A 21,526-nucleotide genomic window follows, 5' to 3' on the forward strand; every position below is an offset into this window, starting at 1 on the left:
GCAACTGAGCTCTTCTTCAACATGTCTTCAACCTGAAATCCCTTCAGATCTGATGATGAAGATGACACTGAACTCCCTTCAGTTTGAACTCAGCAATTCCAGATTCAGATCATTCCGCCATTGATGAACACTCTCAAGCTCCAAGATCTGACCTGCCATGGAACATACAGAAGAAAACAAGACGAAAAGAAACGAACGTAATCCCCAAATCTCCGATCAAAAAAGTTCGTCAACAAAATACCCAGAAATCGTATTTATACCAAGCTAAACCAAGAAACCCGAAATAGACAGCTGTTACCATCTGAACAATTAAAACCTAAAATATCTTTGCTGACGTGGACTAACACTAACAGTACGAACTCCAGACAAAACACTATGAGTCCCAGACGCAACTGGAATGCTACTGGACATAATTTGTCACTACAGAAAATAATAGTTTTAACAATCTCCCCCTTGACAAATTATGGTCAATGACAACAATACCAGTGCGAAACAAAGCAACGATTAAAATTTAACAGAGTCTAAACAAACAGAAAAGCAAACACTTTAAACAACCAAACAACAAATGCACCACTACCACTTTACACACAAAGGATAAGTATTTCTCCCCCTTCATTGAGCATAATCCATGTCAAATTGTCCCCCTAAGAAAATAAGAAGTTTATCAAAGAGCTCCCCCTGAATGGCAACAGAAAATGCAACATGGAATCCTCATTGCAAAGAAATTCCAAAGTATCTATTACAACATTAAAGAAGAAAGACAAACCATCTCACAACATGACCTAAAACATATGGATATTAGATATAAAAAAAATGAGAGATTGACTAAGCAAAACAGTCAGATCACCACAATATTACGAATGATGCTACAAATGAGATTTATTTTTATTTCAATCAAAAACATGCCAAATGATATATCTCAAGAATTAACATGTTCAACTTGTGAAGAGGAAACACAATGAGTGGCCTAATCAATTAACAAGTGAGCAATGATCATTTGAGCAGAGAACAAATTCATTCAACTTCACAATGAGCCATACTTAATAAAAAGATGAGACAACTTCTACCAATCCACATATTCACACACACTTGAGAAAGACAATAAACGAGGAATTTTTTACAGGATTTTGAACCAAGATTTTTCTTCAGTGTGTGCAAGTGACCTCATGTGAGAACATTGGCTCACTCTCTCAAAAATTTTATTAAGCTACCCATTTTTTTTTTATCTTTAGACACTCCGGCTCTTTCTTTTGCAACCAGCTACGGCTTTCACTCTCCCTCAGAGATGTAGCCGTCCTCTTTTAATCAGAAATACTAATATAGAAGGAGCATACTACTTATTAGTAAATGGACTAAAGAAAGCTCTTCCCATTGCATCTAAAAGAGGTAGCCTTTTTAGCTGGGAAAAATAAAGGTTCAAAAGATCCTGAAAAATTCACCTATTTAGAGCTTCCTCGATAGAACTGGAGAACCTGTAGATGGGACATGAAGTGCCTCATAGAAAAAAAATGATAGCAATCAAGGCTTAGCTGAACAAACAGAGAAAGATAATGATCATATACCACAACGAGTTAATCAGATAGAACACATAAAAAAAACTTCCCAAGTTGCACACATTAATATGAGAATTCAAGGCTTTATTAAACAAAAATTCAAGAGAGCATCAAGAATAATATGTGATTATCCAATGTATTTTTACTCAACCAATTCTAAAAAAAATGATATCCGTTATCTATATATTTTGAGTCAACGTGCATTTTGAGAAATGTTTGTGGAACTTTCATTATCACACATGAAGACACATAAACAAGCAAAGAGGAACACTAGACAACATATCATGTGTGTATCATATTTCTTCTGAAGCAAGGGAGTACGATGTACAACATGATCAAAACCAGCATACACTAGGACAAAAACATCATCATTTCTTTGTTTAAACCCAAGATTCAACAGTATAAGGTGTAGAAGACCATACCATAGCATTAATAATAGTGAGTGAGCTCTTGAAAGACGAGGTGATGATTTAACACTCTTATTTCTTTTGGTTAAAACTTTTGGAATAGCAGTAAAGTCTCCAATATCTGATTTATCCAATGATGCACTATTACATAGGACAACATTGTCCAACAAATAACTACCATCACTAGATCTCTTCCCTGTTAAGACTGAGCACCCATCAAATGAAACTAAACAATGAGTTTTAGAAAAACTTACAGTGTAATTTGCATCACAAAGTTGACCGATGCTTATCAGATTTGCCTTGAGTCCTTTCACATACAGTACTTCAGTAAGAGGTGCAGCTCTACTCATCACCAAGTCTCCTTTTCCAATAATATGGCCCTTATTTCCATCACCAAAAGTGACAACTCCCTCCTTTGCTTATTTGTAATTGACTAACAATTTCTTGTTGCCCGTCATTGTCGAGAGCAACCACTATCCAAGTACCACTGTCCTTCTTGAAATGCAGACAGTGAAACTTGAGCTACCAACCCAACATTCGATTCACGATCAGCCCTCAATCTCCACTCACATTGAGATCCTTCCTTTTGAGTTTTATTGGGTTTTTGAAAACTCATAGGTCGATTGATCATAGCTTTCAAGTAGTTTTGCAGCTTATAGCATCTGGGTCGAATATGACCCCTCCTGTTACAGAAGTGACACACTGGGATGAATCTCTCCATCAGAGATATATTCTTCGGGGCAATTCTTCTTCCTTCTAACTTCACCTTGGTAGGTCCAGATGGAACATGGAATTTTCCAGTGGGGTCTGAGGACTGAGGTGTCGAGGGAAATGATGATTGCTTGTCATCCTTTTTGTCTAGGTTGATCAATGTAATGGACTCTTCTACCCCCAAGTTATCTCCTTGCTTATACAACATCTTGTATCCGATAGAGGTTCGATCACCATAAGGTTTTTGAAGTTGAAGACTTTGATTGATGGCGGCCGTTCTGGAGGGATAAACTCTAAAGCTTTGTTTAGCTTTTATGAGTTCAGCTGAAAGCTTGTAGATCTCATTGTCCTTCTCATCAAGAAGTTTGTTGAGATTCTTAACAGTGTCCTCCAGCTTGACTTTTTCAGACTCTATCTGCTCCTTGGCACTATTCAGACCTCTAATCTGCTTGGTCATATATTCCCATTGAGCAAACATCTCTTCATATGCATTTTGTCTTCCATTACTGTCGACTTCAGACACAGTGGAGACTCCATCATCCTCAGATTCAACGGTCGATGACTTTGAGCCATGAAAGCCACTACCTGTTTATCCTCATTAGAACTTTTGCTTGCAATAGAGTCTTTTTCTTCGTCACTATCGCTCCAGGTGGCAACAAGGGCTTTCTTCTTTTTGAGAGTGTTAGCACACTCGGCCTGAATGTGTCCGAACCCATCACATTCTCTACACTGAATGCCCATGCTCTTATTGTCACTGGGTTGCTGACCATGCCAGAAGTTCCCAAGAGGATTTCTTTTGGAAGCATTTTTCTTACCTTCAGAACACAGTTTCTTGTACTTCTTTTTCAAGAATTTTGCATAGTTCTTGGTTAGCAAATCTACAGCTTCATCTGAGAAACCAGCAGACAAATCTGATATAGACTTATTTTCTTCTTTGTGAATGAACGCAATATTGTTGTCCCCTTTTTCTTTGTTCACATCCATCTTCTTTTTTTCTTTCTTCCACCTTGTTAATGACATTTCATAATTCTGCAAGGATCCAATCAGTTCATCAAGATCCAGTTCCTCCACGTTTCTCATTTCTTCAATGGAGGTTACTTTAGACATAAATCTCCTAGGTAGAACTCCAAGGACTTTACGAACCAGCTTTGCATTAGAATAAGTCTTTCCCAAAGCATAAGATTCATTTGATATGTCACACAATTTAGCATGGAACTCAGCCACCGTTTCTTCTTCCTCCATTGATAAATCTTCAAACGCTTTTGCCAAAGCACGAAGACGAGATTTCTTTACAGCATCCGTTCCTTCATTTTTAATTCGTAGTTTTTCCCAAGCCTCTTTGGCCATCTCACAGTTTGCAATGACCTTCAATTGATTTGTGGACACTGCATTGAACAAAGCATGCATGGCCTTCGAATTTAAATTGGCCCTCTCCATCTCATCTGGAGTCCACAAGCTCGTAGGTTTTGGTTTGGTGACACCGTTATCCATCATCGTTGGGCATGTCCAACCATCTTCTATGGCCATCCAAACTCTTTCATTCACCGCCTTCAAGAATGCTCGCATTTTGGTTTTCCAGTATGGGTAATTAGCACCTTCCAGCATTGGGGGTCGTGATGTGGACCCTCCTTCTCTGAACATCTCCATTCCTGTACTAACAAGGAAAAACAAAACAAAGATAGAGAGCAGTATACTCCCAGAGTCGTGTCTAGAGACGGGGATAGTTCCAACTGGGTGTTGCAGAAAGAAAAAATGCAGAAAAATCAAGAATTGCAGCAACAATAAATTTCAGAATAACGAATCTTGCAAGAACCCTAAGGATCAATATTTCTAACAGAAATAGCTGGCTCTGATACCAATTGTAAGCCCAAGTTCTTGTCTAACCTATCTTTTTCATATTTAGATTGATTTTATCTTGATTTAAGCTTGAATATAAAAAGAACAAAATCAAAGATTCAACACAGGAATTTTACAAGCTTCATCTGCACTGAGAACACATCTCAGCCGACTAGTGCTTGGGTTCCCCGAACCAGGGTAAATTCATCCACTAATTCTCAAAGGTTCATATTACAATTTCCAATTCTCTCTAAAGGAATCAAATACAACCTTAACAGCAATTAGTAATGAATTACCAACAACAATCAAGAACACTGATTGTTAATGCACAATCCCTTGTCTTTGCAACTGAGCTCTTCTTCAACATGTCTTCAACCTGAAATCCCTTCAGATCTGATGATGAAGATGACACTGAACTCCCTTCAGTTTGAACTCAGCAATTCCAGATTCAGATCATTCCGCCATTGATGAACACTCTCAAGCTCCAAGATCTGACTTGCCATGGAACATACAGAAGAAAACAAGACGAAAAGAAGCGAACGTAATCCCCAAATCTCCGATCAAAAAAGTTCGTCAACAAAATACCCAGAAATCGTATTTATACCAAGCTAAACCAAGAAACCCGAAATAGACAGCTGTTACCATCTGAACAATTAAAACCTAAAATATCTTTGCTGACGTGGACTAACACTAACAGTACAAACTCCAGACAAAACACTATGAGTCCCAGACGCAACTGGAATGCTACTGGACATAATTTGTCACTACAGAAAATAATAGTTCTAACAACTTTAACATTCAATCCCTTCCTGGTAGACCTAGAGACTTCAGATAGGTTTTTACACTTCTCCAAAATCACTATTCCACCCCCAGAGTAATCACCATCTTATCAGAAAGATTTACTAGCACAAAGGCAAATTTCAAAATCTGATATGGTGTAGTCTAAGAGTTTTAAACACATCCTTATAGACTAACATATAGTTCCTCTTCTTTATGTTAAGATTTACTTGATTGTCTTCTAATGTTCTTCTCCTAGATTAATCTGATACCTACTCATTACTCCTACTCAACAGCAGGTATCTGGTCTAAGGCATGCAAAAGCATATCTAAGACCTCTCACTGTTGATATAAGAAATTCTTTCATGGCTTTATCTTTTCTGGAATAGTTGAGACTTTTCCTTAGATAAATAAAATCTATGTCTAAGAAGTTGTGAAGCTTCTATAGATTGCCATTAGAAAGAAAATACTTCAGCATCTTACTAAAGTAAGTTGCTTGCATTAGAGTAAGTAATTACCAGGTATACCACAAGCCATAGGTTTAGATAAACTCAAACCTATAATACTAGGAACAGGAAGTTTTGTTAATTCCATTGAATGGACTTATATACGAAAATTTCCTTTTATGTCCTTGTAATAGAAAACTTTAGGTTATTCCATGTGATTGGATTAAACCATAGTTCTTTTGGCTTTCTTCTTAGTTTCTTATCTTGACAATCCATTACTTGTTTAAACTCACAATGGATTTTAATCACTAGAGTCTCCCAAGTCATAAGAAGGTGAGTTCCTAGAAACTCTCCCACTACGACAAGGTACCGTGAATTATGTCTAAGAAAACTAAACGGTATTAACCTCTTTGGTTGTGACAAGATAACAGAGGCAGTGGGATCATCATATGTCATATAAGATGATAGAACACTTTTGGAATCAAGAAAAAATATCTCCTTTATTTGCTACTTTATTTTCAGACTTAGTCATTATCTTAGAAAAGTAGTATTTGTTTGAACAAACACTTTCTTATCTATTGACTATGGGATGGTCCACCCCTAATCACTTAGAATAGCTAACAAACCATGGTTAATAGTTCTAGCTTTTCTTAAGATTTTGATTAGGTCATCCATGAATCTAGTAATGATTTACATTAAGTATACAACCATTACATCATTCTGAAATTGTATTACCATAGAAGGAATTAGGCAACGACTAGTAACTAATCATCAACATGCAACTCAAAATTTCTGGGGAGGTAAGTTTGGATATAATTCAAAAATCAAATTAATGATCTTTGAACTGCATATCTACTAACTATTTCTCCACCCCTATCAGTTCACAAGATCTTTAACCACTTACCTTAATGGTTTTAACCATTGCTAGAAATTAATGAAATTTTTCAAACATTTCAAATTTCTTGCTAAAAGGTATAATCTAGAGTTATCGTTTTAAGAATACAACGAAAAACTCATATCCACCCCTGAATGTACATCCATCTGCGAATGAGATGAACTACTTTCAGTGGATATAGGCATATTAACTCTTTGCAGAGATCGATCTTGTCAAATCCACTATGAACAAGATACAAATGCCATAGATTAATAAAAAAAATGTGGTTGAGTCTTTTGATGACTTAGGTGTAGTTACATCAATGAGTTCATAGAATACTGCAAGTGGATCCTGGTCACAGAATACCTAACTCATATTCCATACAGTTTGAATCCATTAATAGAAGATGGATATGGAACACTTGGAAAGTGTAACTGTATTGTATCTGGAATTAGAAATATAAGAAAATTTCTATTTGGAATCTAAAATTAAAGTCAAAGACTTAAAATTTATACCAAATATAATGAGTAATTCTATCTTGGACCCCCACTACTAATTTAATTCTAAGTTTGATTTGCCCATACAAGTAGGAGATTTCTAAGATTGAAGATTTATATCAATTGGGAATAGAATTTCGGGATTATAATCATATGCGTCATTTAATCTCTTAAGAGAAAATATAATGACATGAAATGATTTACAGACCATTCATCCAATGATATATTATTGAGCTAATTCGAAATGAATAAGCTAAGAGGAATTAGGATAATTTCGTTTATAAATAAGAATCCAACGATGCTTCGATTAGCGAAAGACAAAGTAATCTTATTTATGTAATCTTCTTGTTTCATATTGTAAAAATACTAGTCTAAGGTGTCATCAATTGATGAACAGCTAGATGTCGCATATACAATATTTATCTTTCGAGATCTAACACTATTATGTATGTCTAATGGTGAAAATCCACTAGGGATTTATCTCATTAGATAAACAAGCCAAGTTAGACCAACAATGAAGATTCGAAATTAAACTACAACTTAATAACAGAAAATAACATGGTTCAATATAAATTCATACACAATTCAGAAATTATAAGCATATAGCAAGTAGGAATGACAAGTGAAAATACTAAAACTTACAATCCTAAATAATTTCCAAGGTTTTCAACAAACTGATATCAGTGTCCCGTTTAGGCGAGAGTCAAAGCTACCATTCATTGAATAGAGTTGTCAGCTCGTCTAAAATGTTAAACATTCTAGCAACCTTTTATTCGATCAAGATTGGAATTCAGCGTTGTCCCGTTTAGGCGAGAGTCAAGGCAATTCTATCTTATGAGCTTCCACCATTGTTTCATAATTTGCAAGTCAAGTATGGTCGCCACCATTAGGGTGATCCATACCATACAAAACACTTACAAACTACTTATCATGTGAGGTTAAACGGTGCGAAATTGCTAATGAACGTTCCTCCATTAGGGAGGATTACTCACTAAAACAAACGCGGTGTAAAACCCACAATGGAGATCGAATATCTTAATAATAAAGCTCATTATTTAAAGAGAGTTGTATTTTCTTTAATTTTCTTTATTTATTCTATTTATTTTAAATATATATTTATTTAATTAAAATTTCCAATTTAGAATGAAAAAATTCTAAATATAAATTTTAATTTAATATTTATAAATTTTACTTAGATGGATATGAAAATAATATGAATTATTTCCATCTTAGTAATAATTTCCAATAAATATTTAGAAAAATATTCAATTTAAGTTGTTACAAAATTAATTTAAATTAATTTACAACTCAAATTTAATTTTCTATAAATATATATTGCATTTCGAAAAATTAAAGTATTTAAGGATACAATTTTCAAAAATGCATGTTAAAATAAAAAATTAATCCTGGAAAAATTATTCTAATTTAATGTTGGCCCAAAATTAATTAATAAAATTAATTTACAACAAAAAATATAATTTTCCTATTTAATTAAATATATAAGAAAATTTTCAAATATTTAAGTATGATGATGAAAATTAACTTAAATATTAATTTTCTATTTAATTAAATACATTAGAAAAATACTTCAAGCAAAAATATCACCTATCTAGATTTTCCTTTGACTAATTAATTCAATTTCTAATAATATATTTTAATTCAATTTATTTTAAATTAATCAATAAATAAAAAAATCATTGATTTAAGTTGATCCAAGAATTAATTAAAATAAATAATTAATTTACAACTTAATCTCTTTTTCAAATAAAATTCGAAATTCCAGCATTTAAGAAATGCAATTTCGAAATTTGATTAATAAAATAAAGAAAAATATATTTTGAAAATTATTTAAATTTAGTTGAAAAAATAAATTTCAACTAAAAATAATTTTCTATTTAATTAAGTGTCATGAAAATGAAATATTTAAGTATCATGATGAAAATCAACTTAGATATTTAATTTTCAAATTAATTAAATGTATTAAATTCAAGAAATAAATAATTAAGTGTAGAGAAGGCTTAATTATTAATCTCTAGTTTAATATTAGGAAAAAATATACTTAAAATAAATTGTACCAAAATTAATTATTTAAATAATTAATTTCACAATGTATAATATTTTCCTATTTAATATTAGAAATAATAAGTAGTCTAGAAATAACTATCTAGAAAATATGTTATTTGACTAAGTATCTTTTCCACAAAATTTGAAAAAATATCTAATTTAAGTTGTATTAGAAAAAATCTAGAACTTAAATATTTTCAAATTTAAATTTAATTAAATATCAAAAATTAAGTTGTAACCACTTAATTTAAAAATATTCCATTTTAAGTTAATATTCGAAAAGATATTAACCTAAAAAATATTTAAAGAATCTTAATAACCAATGCCTAAAATTCCTCAACTTAATTTTGAAATTTTAAATCCAAAAGATATTCAGATTTAAGTTGGTTAGTTGTAGATAACTAAATATCAACTTAAATAGGAATATTTAATGAAAAATTTAAATTAAGCTCTAGAAAGAATCTAGATGGTTATAATTCTATATTTAATTAAATACAAGAAAATACATATAGTTTAGCTTAGAATAAAAAATTCTTTAAACTATAATTTTCTTAAATTAATTTCAAAATAAATGAAATTAATTATGTTGCTAATCAATTTTATTAGGTTAAACTAGTTTAATTAACCTAGTACAGTTATTCAAATTAGGCAAATGGGCCTTCACAATTGGGGTGGTTCATGTGAGGGGGTGCTGGGTTCAGTATGTCGTACCCACTTCTATGGCTCCCAACTCTCACACAAGGCCCAAAAGAGAAGAATTTAACCTTAATAAGAACAACTGTTATTAATTGAATAGGCCCAAAACTAAATGGGCCTAAATAAAATCTATCAAGAACTATGATAACAACAACCTATATGCATCTATAATGAAATTAAACACATAGGCTCACACAGGCACACTTTGGATGGGTCCTATCATGTTGCTAGGTCATACACAGATGAAAGAAGATTGTAAATATACCTGTTACAAATTATTATCTCGACCAAGGGAGCCATCAGATCAATAGATATGGCAAAAGGTAACCATGGCTATTTGCAATCAAGTAATAATAGGTTTTGAAAACTTACACACAAGCTAAAACACATACTCCTGCAACAAGGTTAGCTGGATAGTTGGATGTAGGATTTATTTAATTTTAAATTAAATTATTAATTTCGAAATAATTAATAATAAAAAAAATAATTATCGAAAATTTTTAAAAAAAAATTGAATAATTCAAAATTTAAAAAAAAAAAATAAATTTAAAATTAAACCTACAATTTTGAAAAATTAGATTTCAACCAACCTAAATATCATTTCAAAATTTGCTAACTACTTTTAAAATTTAAATCTTATTTTATAAATAAAAATTAAATAAAAAATTAAAAAAGATAAATGAATATCTTTTTCAGATTTTAAATATAATTTAAATAAATAAAATAACAAAATTTAAAAGTTAGCAAAATATCTTACATCTTTTTAAAATTACATGATTATAGTTATCTTATTTTAAATTTAAATAAGGTCAAATTATTTTAAAAAAAAAAATTAAATTTAAAATATTTAAAATCTGACCTTAAATTTAAAAATAAGATAAGATATAATCAAATTTAAAAATAAGATAGATTATTAAGCAAATAAGATAGATACTAACTATTTTTAAATTCAAATTACACTAATATTTTGAATTAAATTTAAAAAAATATTAAATTAATTCATAATGATAATTAGAATTGAATTAGGAATAGTAATAGTATAAATATAGAACTACACAAAAAATCGGAAGTTAATTCCATGAAAAACCATGAAAAATCGAAGAAAAACGAAAAAATTGTGAGCTGTACGGACAGTTTTCGCGATCGCAGGAAAATTTCAGCACAACTCCGATTTTTTTCGAATTTTCAAAAAATCATAACTAATTCAAATTAAATCGAAATTGAGTTTTGTAAAAAAGTAACTTGCTTAATTTTTTCCATAATATCCAATAAAAATAATTCCAGAAACAGATATTCAATTATTTTTAACGAAAATTCACAAACATCAATCAATCATCAAATAACACTCAATACAACATGATACCATCCAAAAATAAACAAACAATCGTTTTAAAGTCCAAATTTCTTGCAAGTAAATCAATTACCATGGCTCTAAGGCCAGTTGTTGGAATTTATTTTACCAGGATCTTAGATCTACTCACAAGTATGTTGATTAACACCCTAAATATGAACTTTCTAAAACGATGAAACAAACACATATAAAGTTTAGGAAACCTTACATTGGGTGCAGCGGAACATAATGACTCCTTCCGTTCAGATATCTAGCCCTTGATTCCTTTCTGTAGCAGAGCATTATCAATATCTGAACCTGGATCTCTTTCTCTGAATCTTTGATGCTGAAACCTCCTTCTTGCTGAAAGTCTTTCTTCACGATCTTCCTCACTATGATTGAGGTATCACTTGCTGTGTGTGGGCACTACTCTCACACTAAGATTTTCGAAATTGAAGGAAGAAGAAAGAGAAAGTCGGTTCGGCCAAAGATAGGGAGAGAGAGAGGCTCAGTTTTTTCTGAGTCAGAAGTGTAGAAATTTAAGTGTAAATTTCCTGAAGCCTTCACTATCTATTTATAGCATTCCACTAGGGTTAGGTTTGAATTATTTGGTATTAAAATAATGAAAATATCAGTTTAAATTTCCTACAAAAGTGGCTGGCCCTATACTAGTGGATTTGGGCCTCACTTTTTGCAATTTTGCAGTTTTATCTTTTCTGCATCTGATTTTCTCAAAAACGCCAATTTTCAAATTCAACCATTTAAATGCCAATTCTAACTATTTAAATAACTATAAATAATTATTAAATAATATTGTCATTTATCATATTTATTAATTGAACCATACAAAGTATCATAATTAACAAATATGCCCCTAAAACTCTTTCTTTACAATTTCGCCTTTACTTAGTGAAAATTTCACAAATAGACATAGTCTAATTTGAGAATTATAATTGATTAATCAAAACCAATTATATGAGTCTTACAAGCAATATTATCTCAACTAGTGCGGGGACCATGGGTCTATATAACCGAGCTTCCAATAAGTAGATCAAGAATTTAGCACTAAAATTCACTAACTTATTAATTCTTCGTTGAATCCACGCATAGAACTTAGAATTGCACTCTCAGTATATAGAATGATCTATATGTTCCACCATATAGACACATCATTAGTTATCCATTGTTATAACCCTAATTTGATCACTGATCCTCTATATGAATGATCTACACTGTAAAGGGATTAAATTACCGTTACACCCTACAATGTATTTATTCCTTAAAACACTTGACCCCGTATAAATGATATTTCAGCTTATGTGAAATGAGTACTCCACCATTTATGTTCGTTTGGTCAAGCTCGAAGGAGATCATCCTTTGCTTACTATTCGCCAGATAGAAGCTATAGATTCCATGTTTATGCTAGCGCTCCCACTCAATTGCACTACCGTGTTCCCAAAATGTACGTATCACCCTGACCTAAAAGTAGGCTTAACTAACAAATCAAAGAACACGAATAGCCTCTCAAGATTGAGCCTAATCATATCAGGATTAAGATCATTTGATCTAGGATCAACTAGGCGATATTGACTTGAATAGATATTACGGTAAGTTTAATAAATCTAAGTCAAAGTTCAATATTGGTCCCTTCCGATGCATACTCCATGCATCCAACCTGAGCTTTACTTTAACCAATGCTCTGGAAAGAACATAGCACTTCTCCAAATGCAAGTAAACTCTGTTGTAGATTATCATATCAGTAAAACCCTATGTCTGATAAATCTAGGAAACTTTATTCACATAGTCATGTTTACTTTCCAATGTGTTGATGGCACAATAAACAGGATCAAGTATGTAAAAAGGGTTTTAGATGAATTTATACATTATGTACATATAATCATGAAATAAATCATGTGAACCATGCAACATTAAATGTTATTTCTGATCTATATTAATAAGTAAATCTGATTATATTGAAATGAGTTTTATTTAGGGCATAAAACCCAACACCATCTCCCGAAGGTTGTGTGCTTGTATCCTCCCGATGCAAGACTTCAAAAGCAATCTCCCGAAAGCTTGTAAATACCCTTCTCCCGAAGGTGCACTGATGTTCTTCTTCGTTGTAGACTTGAATACAGACTCAAGACAATACAAACAACAAATAAACAGAGTAAGAGTAGAACAACTCTTCTCTACAAAACAAAGACACTCTTTCCTTAAGATATGAATACAATTCTAAATGTATGAAAGAGATACAAAACCTAGCAGCTATAGGATGTATTTATAATGAATATACATCTCATAGACAGCTTACATTCGGTCTGAACAAGACCTCAACCCACTAGAAACTTCCCTAAAATAATTCTTCAATCAGTCCAGGAATTTCCGTTTCTGTACCTATAGAATCGTGGGCAGTAACTACAACTTTCCTTTTATAGAAAAGGAAAGTTTAGCTCCGGTTTTCTCTTCAAGAAACCTGATCTTAGAAAATGGGAAACTCAACACAAGATCAGAATAACAGCTGGTTAGCAAAGAATCAATGTGTAATCAAAACTTACCATATTTACCTCAATTTCCATAAATAGGAAAGCTAGTCAACTTTCCTTCCAAGTTTAGATATACACAAATAGGGAAACCATATCAATATATGCCAGCCGAAATATACATTAAATAATAAAATATTTTTGTCAATTAAATATGCCAAAAATGGAATTAACACTATTTATGGTATTTAACACCTCCCTTAACACTTTTTAATTGGGATAAATTGAGGAATACCTCTTTTTTTTTATCAATTAATCAAAAATAACTGCATATTAAAATTTATTGAATTCTTGACTAAAAAAAATTCATTGAATTCTAACCGCTTTTATAAGTCTTATACCAAATATACCCTTACTTAACATATCCTAACAGATTGTCCCTATCACAACCTAACCCAATGCACACAAGCTCCGCCTCCTTTGCCATCACATGCGTCCTTCCGCCTCCTCCATCGGCAAAATCAACATTACACCTCTGCGATCACAATCGCAACCCCTGACCTCCAACCTCTTCCAATATTTGAATGTAAATAACCTCCAACGATTTTGGGTACTTGAATTTATATTCTGCAATAATTTTTTTCATATCATATTGGAATGTAAGTATTGCTTGGGACTTTTTTTTTTATTAAAATCCAATTATGAAGCCAGTGTCTAATTATGCTTGTCTACAGGAATTTGATGAAAGTTGAGGTATATTATAGAGTCACCTTGCTAAACTGAACACTTTTTATCATCTTTTGGTTCAAATTAATGCATATTTAGTTTATACATAACGTTAATTTGTTTTTATTTTAACAGTCACTATATTCCATCAGTAGATAGCTTCTATATTTTGCAATAATCTTTTTATATCATATCGGAATGTAATTATCGCAAGAGGAGGAGCAGAGGTGATCATCATATTTGGAATCTAGAGAAGTAATTGATTTTATTTTTTTTCATTAAGCTATGGGCAAAATGGGGACATGACTTATAAAAGTGGCTATAAATAAAATAATATGAAAAGAACGGTAAAAATGAAATGGATTAATTAAAATGGGTATACGGTGAAATTTTCCTTTTTTTTTTTTTATCATTTTCAATAGATGATATGTATAATTTGAGCTTGAAAAATAAGTCAAATTATATTTGGCCCAAATTTATACAGTTAGGATAAAATTAACTCTTTTTTTTTTTTTATATATAGAAATGTGTAAAAAAGTCAACAAAACATTAAATTTTTAGTAAATTATATAAAAATTATATTAAATATATAAATAAAATGTAAAAAATAACTAATTACATTAATAAATGGCAAATAGTAAATAAAAAAAATAATATTTATTATGGTATAAAATTTGATACATGTTATATTTTGTGCTAAATTTGGACCACTTTATACACCACTATTAGAGTTCACTTTTATAAAGATGGCCTTAAATATTCACATACGCTACATTTTTAGCTCTCTATTAGAGATGCTTTTAATATGCATATCTTTAATCACTTTAATTATAATTTTAACTTTTTTTTTTTCTAATTATACATAGCTTTTTAAACTTTTTTTTTTCTACTTGTTATGTACTGTTTATGTGAGATTTTCCTATAGTCCTTGCTCTTTTGTATTTTGAATTGGCATTGTCACCGAAAAAATCACCAAGAAACTGGTTTCTTGATGAGGAAACTGGTTTCTTGATGAGGAAATCAGTTTCTTGATGATTTTTCCAGTGCCAATGCCAATTCCGACGACTTTTCCAGCGCCGACAGTAACTCCAGCGACTTTTTCGACACCGACAGCTACTCCGACGACTTTTCAGGCACCGACAGTAAACTCCAACAATGTCGTCGGAATGTCGCTGGAAAAATTACCGAAAAAATAGAAACTAGTTTCTTCGTGATTGTTCTGCTGATATTACCAATTTCGATGACTTTTTCGGCGCCGGTAGCAACTCCGATGACTTTTCCGACACCTACAGCTACTCTGTTACTTTTTCGGCGCCGGCATCTAAGTCTGGTAACTTTTTCGGCACCAATGACAAATAAAACTGCCTAAAAACAAATAAAAATATTAAATATGGCTTTGAAAACCTAATTTTCGTATATATGGAATATCAAATACTTTAAAAATACGTAAAAAAAAAAATACCATATAAATTGGCTAAACTTAAAAGTGTCATATTTAAGTAAATAACTTTTAAAATCTCATAGTGAGTGTAATTTTCTCATTTAAAAAAAAGAATAATTACACTACATACTGAAATTTTCAACTTTTATACTTTTATATTATAGGGCGGAATTTTTTTCAAAAATATTGTGTAAGTTTTATATTGTGCACTGTGTTAAATTTTCACTGTTGTTCTATGGTTGCTTTTTAGTTGTTTCACTACTGTTTTTAGTTGTTTTGTTTTGTGTTCCTGTTGTTTTATATAACACAATATTTTTGGAAAAAAATTTATGTAAAAGTATTTTTGTAACAATTAATTCAAATTTCAGTATTTTTGTAAGTTTCTCATTAAAAAAACACGAATAATAAATATGGGCTGGGCCAACAGTTACACCACTAGGCGAGCCCACTAGCCCATAAATCGCTGAGTCAACTCACGAGTCGAGCAACATTTCGGATTGGGTTAGACGTCTCGTGTAGTAGTTGTATCCCAAGCAAGTTGGCTATCTTCCTCCTTCCCCTTTTCTTCTCCAATTCTTCGGTATATAAGAAACCCCAATCCCCAAACTCAATTCTTTTCTCTCTGCTTTCTCTCTCTCTAGAAAATCATATGTGGAGAGAGAAACTGGCAGCCACCCGCTTACATATGAGAAGATTTTAAACCAATTTTCTCTCTATCCAAACAGAAAAAAAAAAAAACAAAAAGAAAGTAAGAACGAAAGAAAACTATAATGGCTCACGCTGTGTTTCATACAGCTCAAATTATGCCAATCAACACACAGGTTACAGCAAAACCTAAACCTCTTTCGTCGTCTCTACCGGTCCACAAGCTTCTCTGTCACGCTCAGCAGTTGCTACTTCCCACAACTGGAAAGCATCGGAGATGTCTGACGGTGAAGGCCTCCGGTTCTTCTTCGACCGTGGAAGATTCCGTGGCTCTCTTAGAACGGTGCTTTGTGGCTGAACAGGCTTCGTCTATGGGTCCGGTAATGAAGGACAAGTTCGGTTCGTTGGGTGCGGTTACCCTTGAGAAATCGAAGCTCGATTTGACACAGAAGCAGTCTAGGACTAGCCCGGAGGTCAGTCACTTTTGCGGAGTTTTTTTGGGATTTTAATTTTAGGGTATTGTTAATAATTTCGAAGAAAGTGGAGAATGAAACTTTTCATGACTTTGTTTTTAACGAAGAAACTTGTCTTTGAGCATAATTTGGAACATAATTCGTGTGTCACTGTGTGCGTATAATTCGTTAAAATTGAGTATTACCCCTTGATAACGGAAGACTCAATAGTACAAGAACATAATCAAAGGCCTTCGGTAATTGATTATGTCTAATTAGAATTGGAACACTACCTAAAACAATAGGTATAGGGTAACTGGCACCATGTTTCCAAATGTAAAGTCTAAAATGGCGGACAATCATTTGTGAGAAACTGGTTGGTCAAGTAGTAATTGAAAGAGAATTTTGGAAACGTAATAAAATAAGTTCTCAATGAAGAGAGGCGATGAAAATTTTAAATGAACAAAAAATATTTAATAATTTTAGGGTATAATAATGGTCTAGTTTTATATTCACGGGAATAGTTTACTGTAGTTTTGTAAAGAGGTATTTCCTCTTGAATGTTGTTCATGATAGTTTCCTTGTATTAGAACTTAACTACATTAGTAAATGAACATGTTAATTTTTCACTTTATAAGAACAACTATGGGATTTAACACTTATATATAAGAACAAATGGAAATGTAGTACTGTGAGAAAAAAAAAACATAAAAAGTGAAAAGTGAAACTGTGTACTTGGGTATGTAAAAGTATACTGATTCTTTTTATCTTGGCTTCTTGAGTAGTGATCGCTTAATAAATATAAATAAGAACAAAATCAGAGATGTATACTCTCACTGGTTCCGACTTCTGCCTGTCAACAATTTAAATGACATATTTAAGTGCGATTGATATATTGTCTATTCGATTCACACTAATTAAATGATTTTGAACTGCAGACTGCCATTGGAGGAGGTGGTGGAGACATTGGAAAAAAAATCAATCATGGAGGTGGTGATGGAGGGGATGATGATGGTGGTGATGATGATGATTATTTTGATGACTTTGATGAAGGTGATGAGGGAGATGATGGCTTGTTTAGGAGAAGAATGTTTCTTGAAGAGGTTTGGTTGTGAAAAATACGCATTTCAAAATATTTCACATTTCTTTGTATACGCCATTCTCTCATTTTTCTGTTGTTATTTTTATATCTTTTAATGTATTAATAAATTTGTGCTTGTTTTCAGCTCTTCGATCGAAAGTTTGTTGATGCTGTGTTAAATGAGTGGCAGAAGACAATGATGGATTTACCTGCTGGGTTTCGACAAGCTTATGAAATGGTATAGTATTTGTGTTGTTACTTTAGCTGACGGCCAATGCTAGATATGCAGATGCTAATTGAAATGATGCATGCAGGGTTTGGTCAGTTCAGCACAAATGGTTAAATTCTTAGCAATCAATGCCAGGCCAACCACTACCAGGATGATTTCCCGTTCACTTCCTCAAGGATTGTCAAGGGGGTTCATTGGCAGGTGATTTTAATAAGCACTACTGAATTTTATCACAGAATCCATTAAGGATATCTTTTTTATTTCATTGCCATACTAGAAGATTATAGAACATTGGTAATTTGTTTTATGCTTTTCAAAGTGGATGAAGTGGGAGGATGTTATTGATATATTATTTGGGAATTTCTATCATTCATTTCATTTTTGAAAAAAATAAATGAAAAAAGCCAAGCTATCCGTATGTTTTACTATTTTCCATTTTGGTTTCTTCCAACTGATCATATCCTTCATTACTTTTTATTTTATTTTCATCTTCTGAACCACAGAACTTCCTATAATAGGAGTAGAAATTACAGATGTCCAAATCGCTGTAGCTTTAGATGAGTTATTGACTTGTTGTAGTGAAGATTTAGTAAGAAATCTTTATGTAGTTAGAACATTTATTTGAGAGGTTGTGAGTCAAATCCTGATCTCAAATTAATCAAATATGCCTATGTGGTACACAATATAATTTTTAATTACCAAGAATAAAGGATTTCTTTTCTGTTTGAACTATTGGTTTGTGTTTTTTGAAACGAAATAAAATCAAGAAATCCACTGATTTAATTTTGATTACTGTCCTATTAATTCTGAATTTTATATGGGATTACTATTAATTCTAAATGTTTTCTAAGTTTATTTTTTTCATTCTTGGTATGATCTAATATTGTATGTTATGCAGGATGATTGCAGATCCTGCATTTTTGTATAAACTTCTTTTAGAGCAGGCTGCTACAATTGGTTGCTCAGTTTGGTGGGAGGTGAAGAATCGCAAGGAAAGGTACGAATATTGTACAAGGACTTTATTAATTTATTTCTGGTATTTGTGCTTGTTTATGATATTGAAACTAAAGATGATTTCTTGAACGTGATATAGGATAAAGCAAGAATGGGATCTGGCACTTGTAAACGTGCTGACAGTAACAGCTTGCAATGCTATTGCTGTTTGGTCACTTGCTCCATGCCGCTCATATGGAAACACATTCCGGTTTGATTTGCAAAATACACTGCAGAAGCTCCCCAACAATGTATTTGAAAAGAGCTATCCGATGAGGGAATTCGATCTACAAAAGCGATTTCACTCTTTTTTCTTTAAGGCGGCTGAGTTGTGTATGGTTGGATTAACTGCTGGAGCAGTCCAAGGCTCTTTATCAAACTACTTGGCTAGCAAAAAGGAGGGAAGGTATGGCAGGGCCTTTAAAATTAAAGCATATATATATAACTAGTTAAATTTAATCTAATATGTAATAGTTTAGAGAGACTATAAACGGATTTTCTGAGGTAATTGTTTAAAAGGATCGCCATCAACTGGGTTGCTAGTATGCTTTCTTAGCAAAAATGAAAATGGTATTGGATATAATGGGAGTAGATCTTTCATACCATAGTTGGGTCAAGTTGTTCTAAATTGTCATCATTTCGGAATTTACTTGATTATCTGCAATGATACCTAATTTAGATGTTGGCAATTTGTAACATGTTTTGCAGGTTGTCTGTGACGATCCCTAGTGCAAGAACTAATGCTCTTGGTTATGGTGCTTTCCTTGGACTTTATGCCAACCTCAGATATCAGCTTTTATCTGGTTTTGATAAAGCAGTGGTCAGTTATTTTGATGTTATTGGAGTGGGACTGGTTTTCAGCACAGCATTGAGGTAATTCTCTACCACAACACTCTTTTAAGTTCTCATTTGCTAATTAGCTTTTATATCTTGTGATTCCTGAACTGTCTTTTTTCTTTGGTAAATTAGGATTAGACTGCCATTTGAACTTAGCTTTAAAAGACTTGACAATTATTTTCCTTTTAAAAATGTACAGATAGGTTCCTAAGTTTGAAATATTTGTTAGTAGTGCTTTATGATAGAAACACAAACACAGAGACACAAATTGATAAAACAGAGAGAAAGATAGAAGAAACTCTGCTACTGTTTTATTCGATAGAAAATCAGTATAAGACCCCAGGATGTTCGAGAGCCGGTTCATATATTTAAAAGACGTTTATTTGTTATGTGATACTGTAAATTGATCCATTTTTGTTCTAATGTTTTACTGCTCTAAAACTGTAGTATTGACTTTTGCACTAATCAAAGCTGATATCCATTTATAACATATTCCCTTTTCTTCTGTTGAACTTGTATAGTACTAATTTTCAATTAACATGCAAGCAGGATTATGAATGTGCAATTGGGAGAGTCATCGAGACTAGCATGGCTTGGCGTAGAGGCTGATCCCTTGGCTAATTCAGATAGTCTTTTGAAAGCATACAATAGGCCTTCTGAGAATGTTGATCAACAGCCATCTTCCAAATGGTTCATTTCGAAGAATGCCATGGTTTCTGGTCTTGGTCTTCTGGGCATCAAACAATCAAATACCGACTCTGCTGCTGATGGTGACTCATCAGCCCCCAGAGCAAAAAGAAAGAGGGTAGTTAGGAAGAAGGTGGCTGCTAGTTCATAATTTAATGAGATCACCATCTGTCCAATTTTGTCTCACGAGAAAAGATGCAGTTTGCTTGCCAAATCACAGAATGACCGCCTTTCCTAGAATTTCTTTTTGCCGTAGAAGAGGGTGTAGCTAAATGACAAGCCAAAAATAACAGTGAGAAGAATATATTGGGGGGAGTCTTAGTTCTTTTTCTCTCTTTTTGGTGCTTACATTCCCATATTGCACTCTTAATTTTGTATGCTGATCATTGAATTATTAGGGTATGAATGTTCCATATTATATTTTTTGTTTGCACCTAGGAATTAGAAGGTTATCTTTTGAGATGAACATTCTCATCTAATGAATAATTTGCTAAATGCGCTGTTTTGGTAGTTGAATTTGGAACCAGTGTTTCATCAAGGAAAATATATAAGAGAATCACGTATCCTATTTTGAGGATTGTTGTGTACATTTTCCGTGGGGACGTGTTCCCACTTCCAAGCATATTTTTCTTTAGTCCATTTTCAAAATTTTATCCTTATTCATTCTCTCTCTATCATTTCTTCACACACACAAAAAAAAGAAATTGTTATTATATATGCATATAGTTATTGTGTGAATTTTATGCCTACCCTATTCTTGT

The 21,526-nt window shown here is 32.4% G+C and overlaps 1 protein-coding gene across 1 annotated transcript; it reads left to right on the top strand.

The window, feature by feature from the left end:
• The first annotated feature begins 16,362 nt into the window (after window positions 1-16,362).
• LOC115724751 (protein RETICULATA-RELATED 1, chloroplastic) lies at window positions 16,363-21,342 on the top strand. Its single transcript, XM_030654088.2, has 8 exons — window positions 16,363-16,959; window positions 17,877-18,041; window positions 18,165-18,257; window positions 18,334-18,449; window positions 19,147-19,245; window positions 19,342-19,647; window positions 19,950-20,114; window positions 20,628-21,342. Exons 1-8 carry the CDS (start codon window positions 16,612-16,614, stop codon window positions 20,914-20,916), a joined length of 1,581 nt encoding a protein of 526 aa, XP_030509948.1. The 5' UTR covers window positions 16,363-16,611; the 3' UTR covers window positions 20,917-21,342.
• Window positions 21,343-21,526: the final 184 nt, after the last annotated feature.

This window comes from Cannabis sativa, chromosome 6, assembly GCF_029168945.1.
Source record: "Cannabis sativa cultivar Pink pepper isolate KNU-18-1 chromosome 6, ASM2916894v1, whole genome shotgun sequence".
Taxonomy (NCBI): Eukaryota; Viridiplantae; Streptophyta; class Magnoliopsida; order Rosales; family Cannabaceae; genus Cannabis; species Cannabis sativa.

Bases quoted from the DNA above. Each gene is read 5' to 3' on its own strand.
- LOC115724751 (XM_030654088.2), top strand. From the start codon at position 16,612: ATGGCTCACGCTGTGTTTCATACAGCTCAAATTATGCCAATCAACACA. The intron at 19,246-19,341 runs GTACGAATATTG...AACGTGATATAG, and splicing joins GTGAAGAATCGCAAGGAAAG to GATAAAGCAAGAATGGGATC. The intron at 20,115-20,627 runs GTAATTCTCTAC...ACATGCAAGCAG, and splicing joins GTTTTCAGCACAGCATTGAG to GATTATGAATGTGCAATTGG.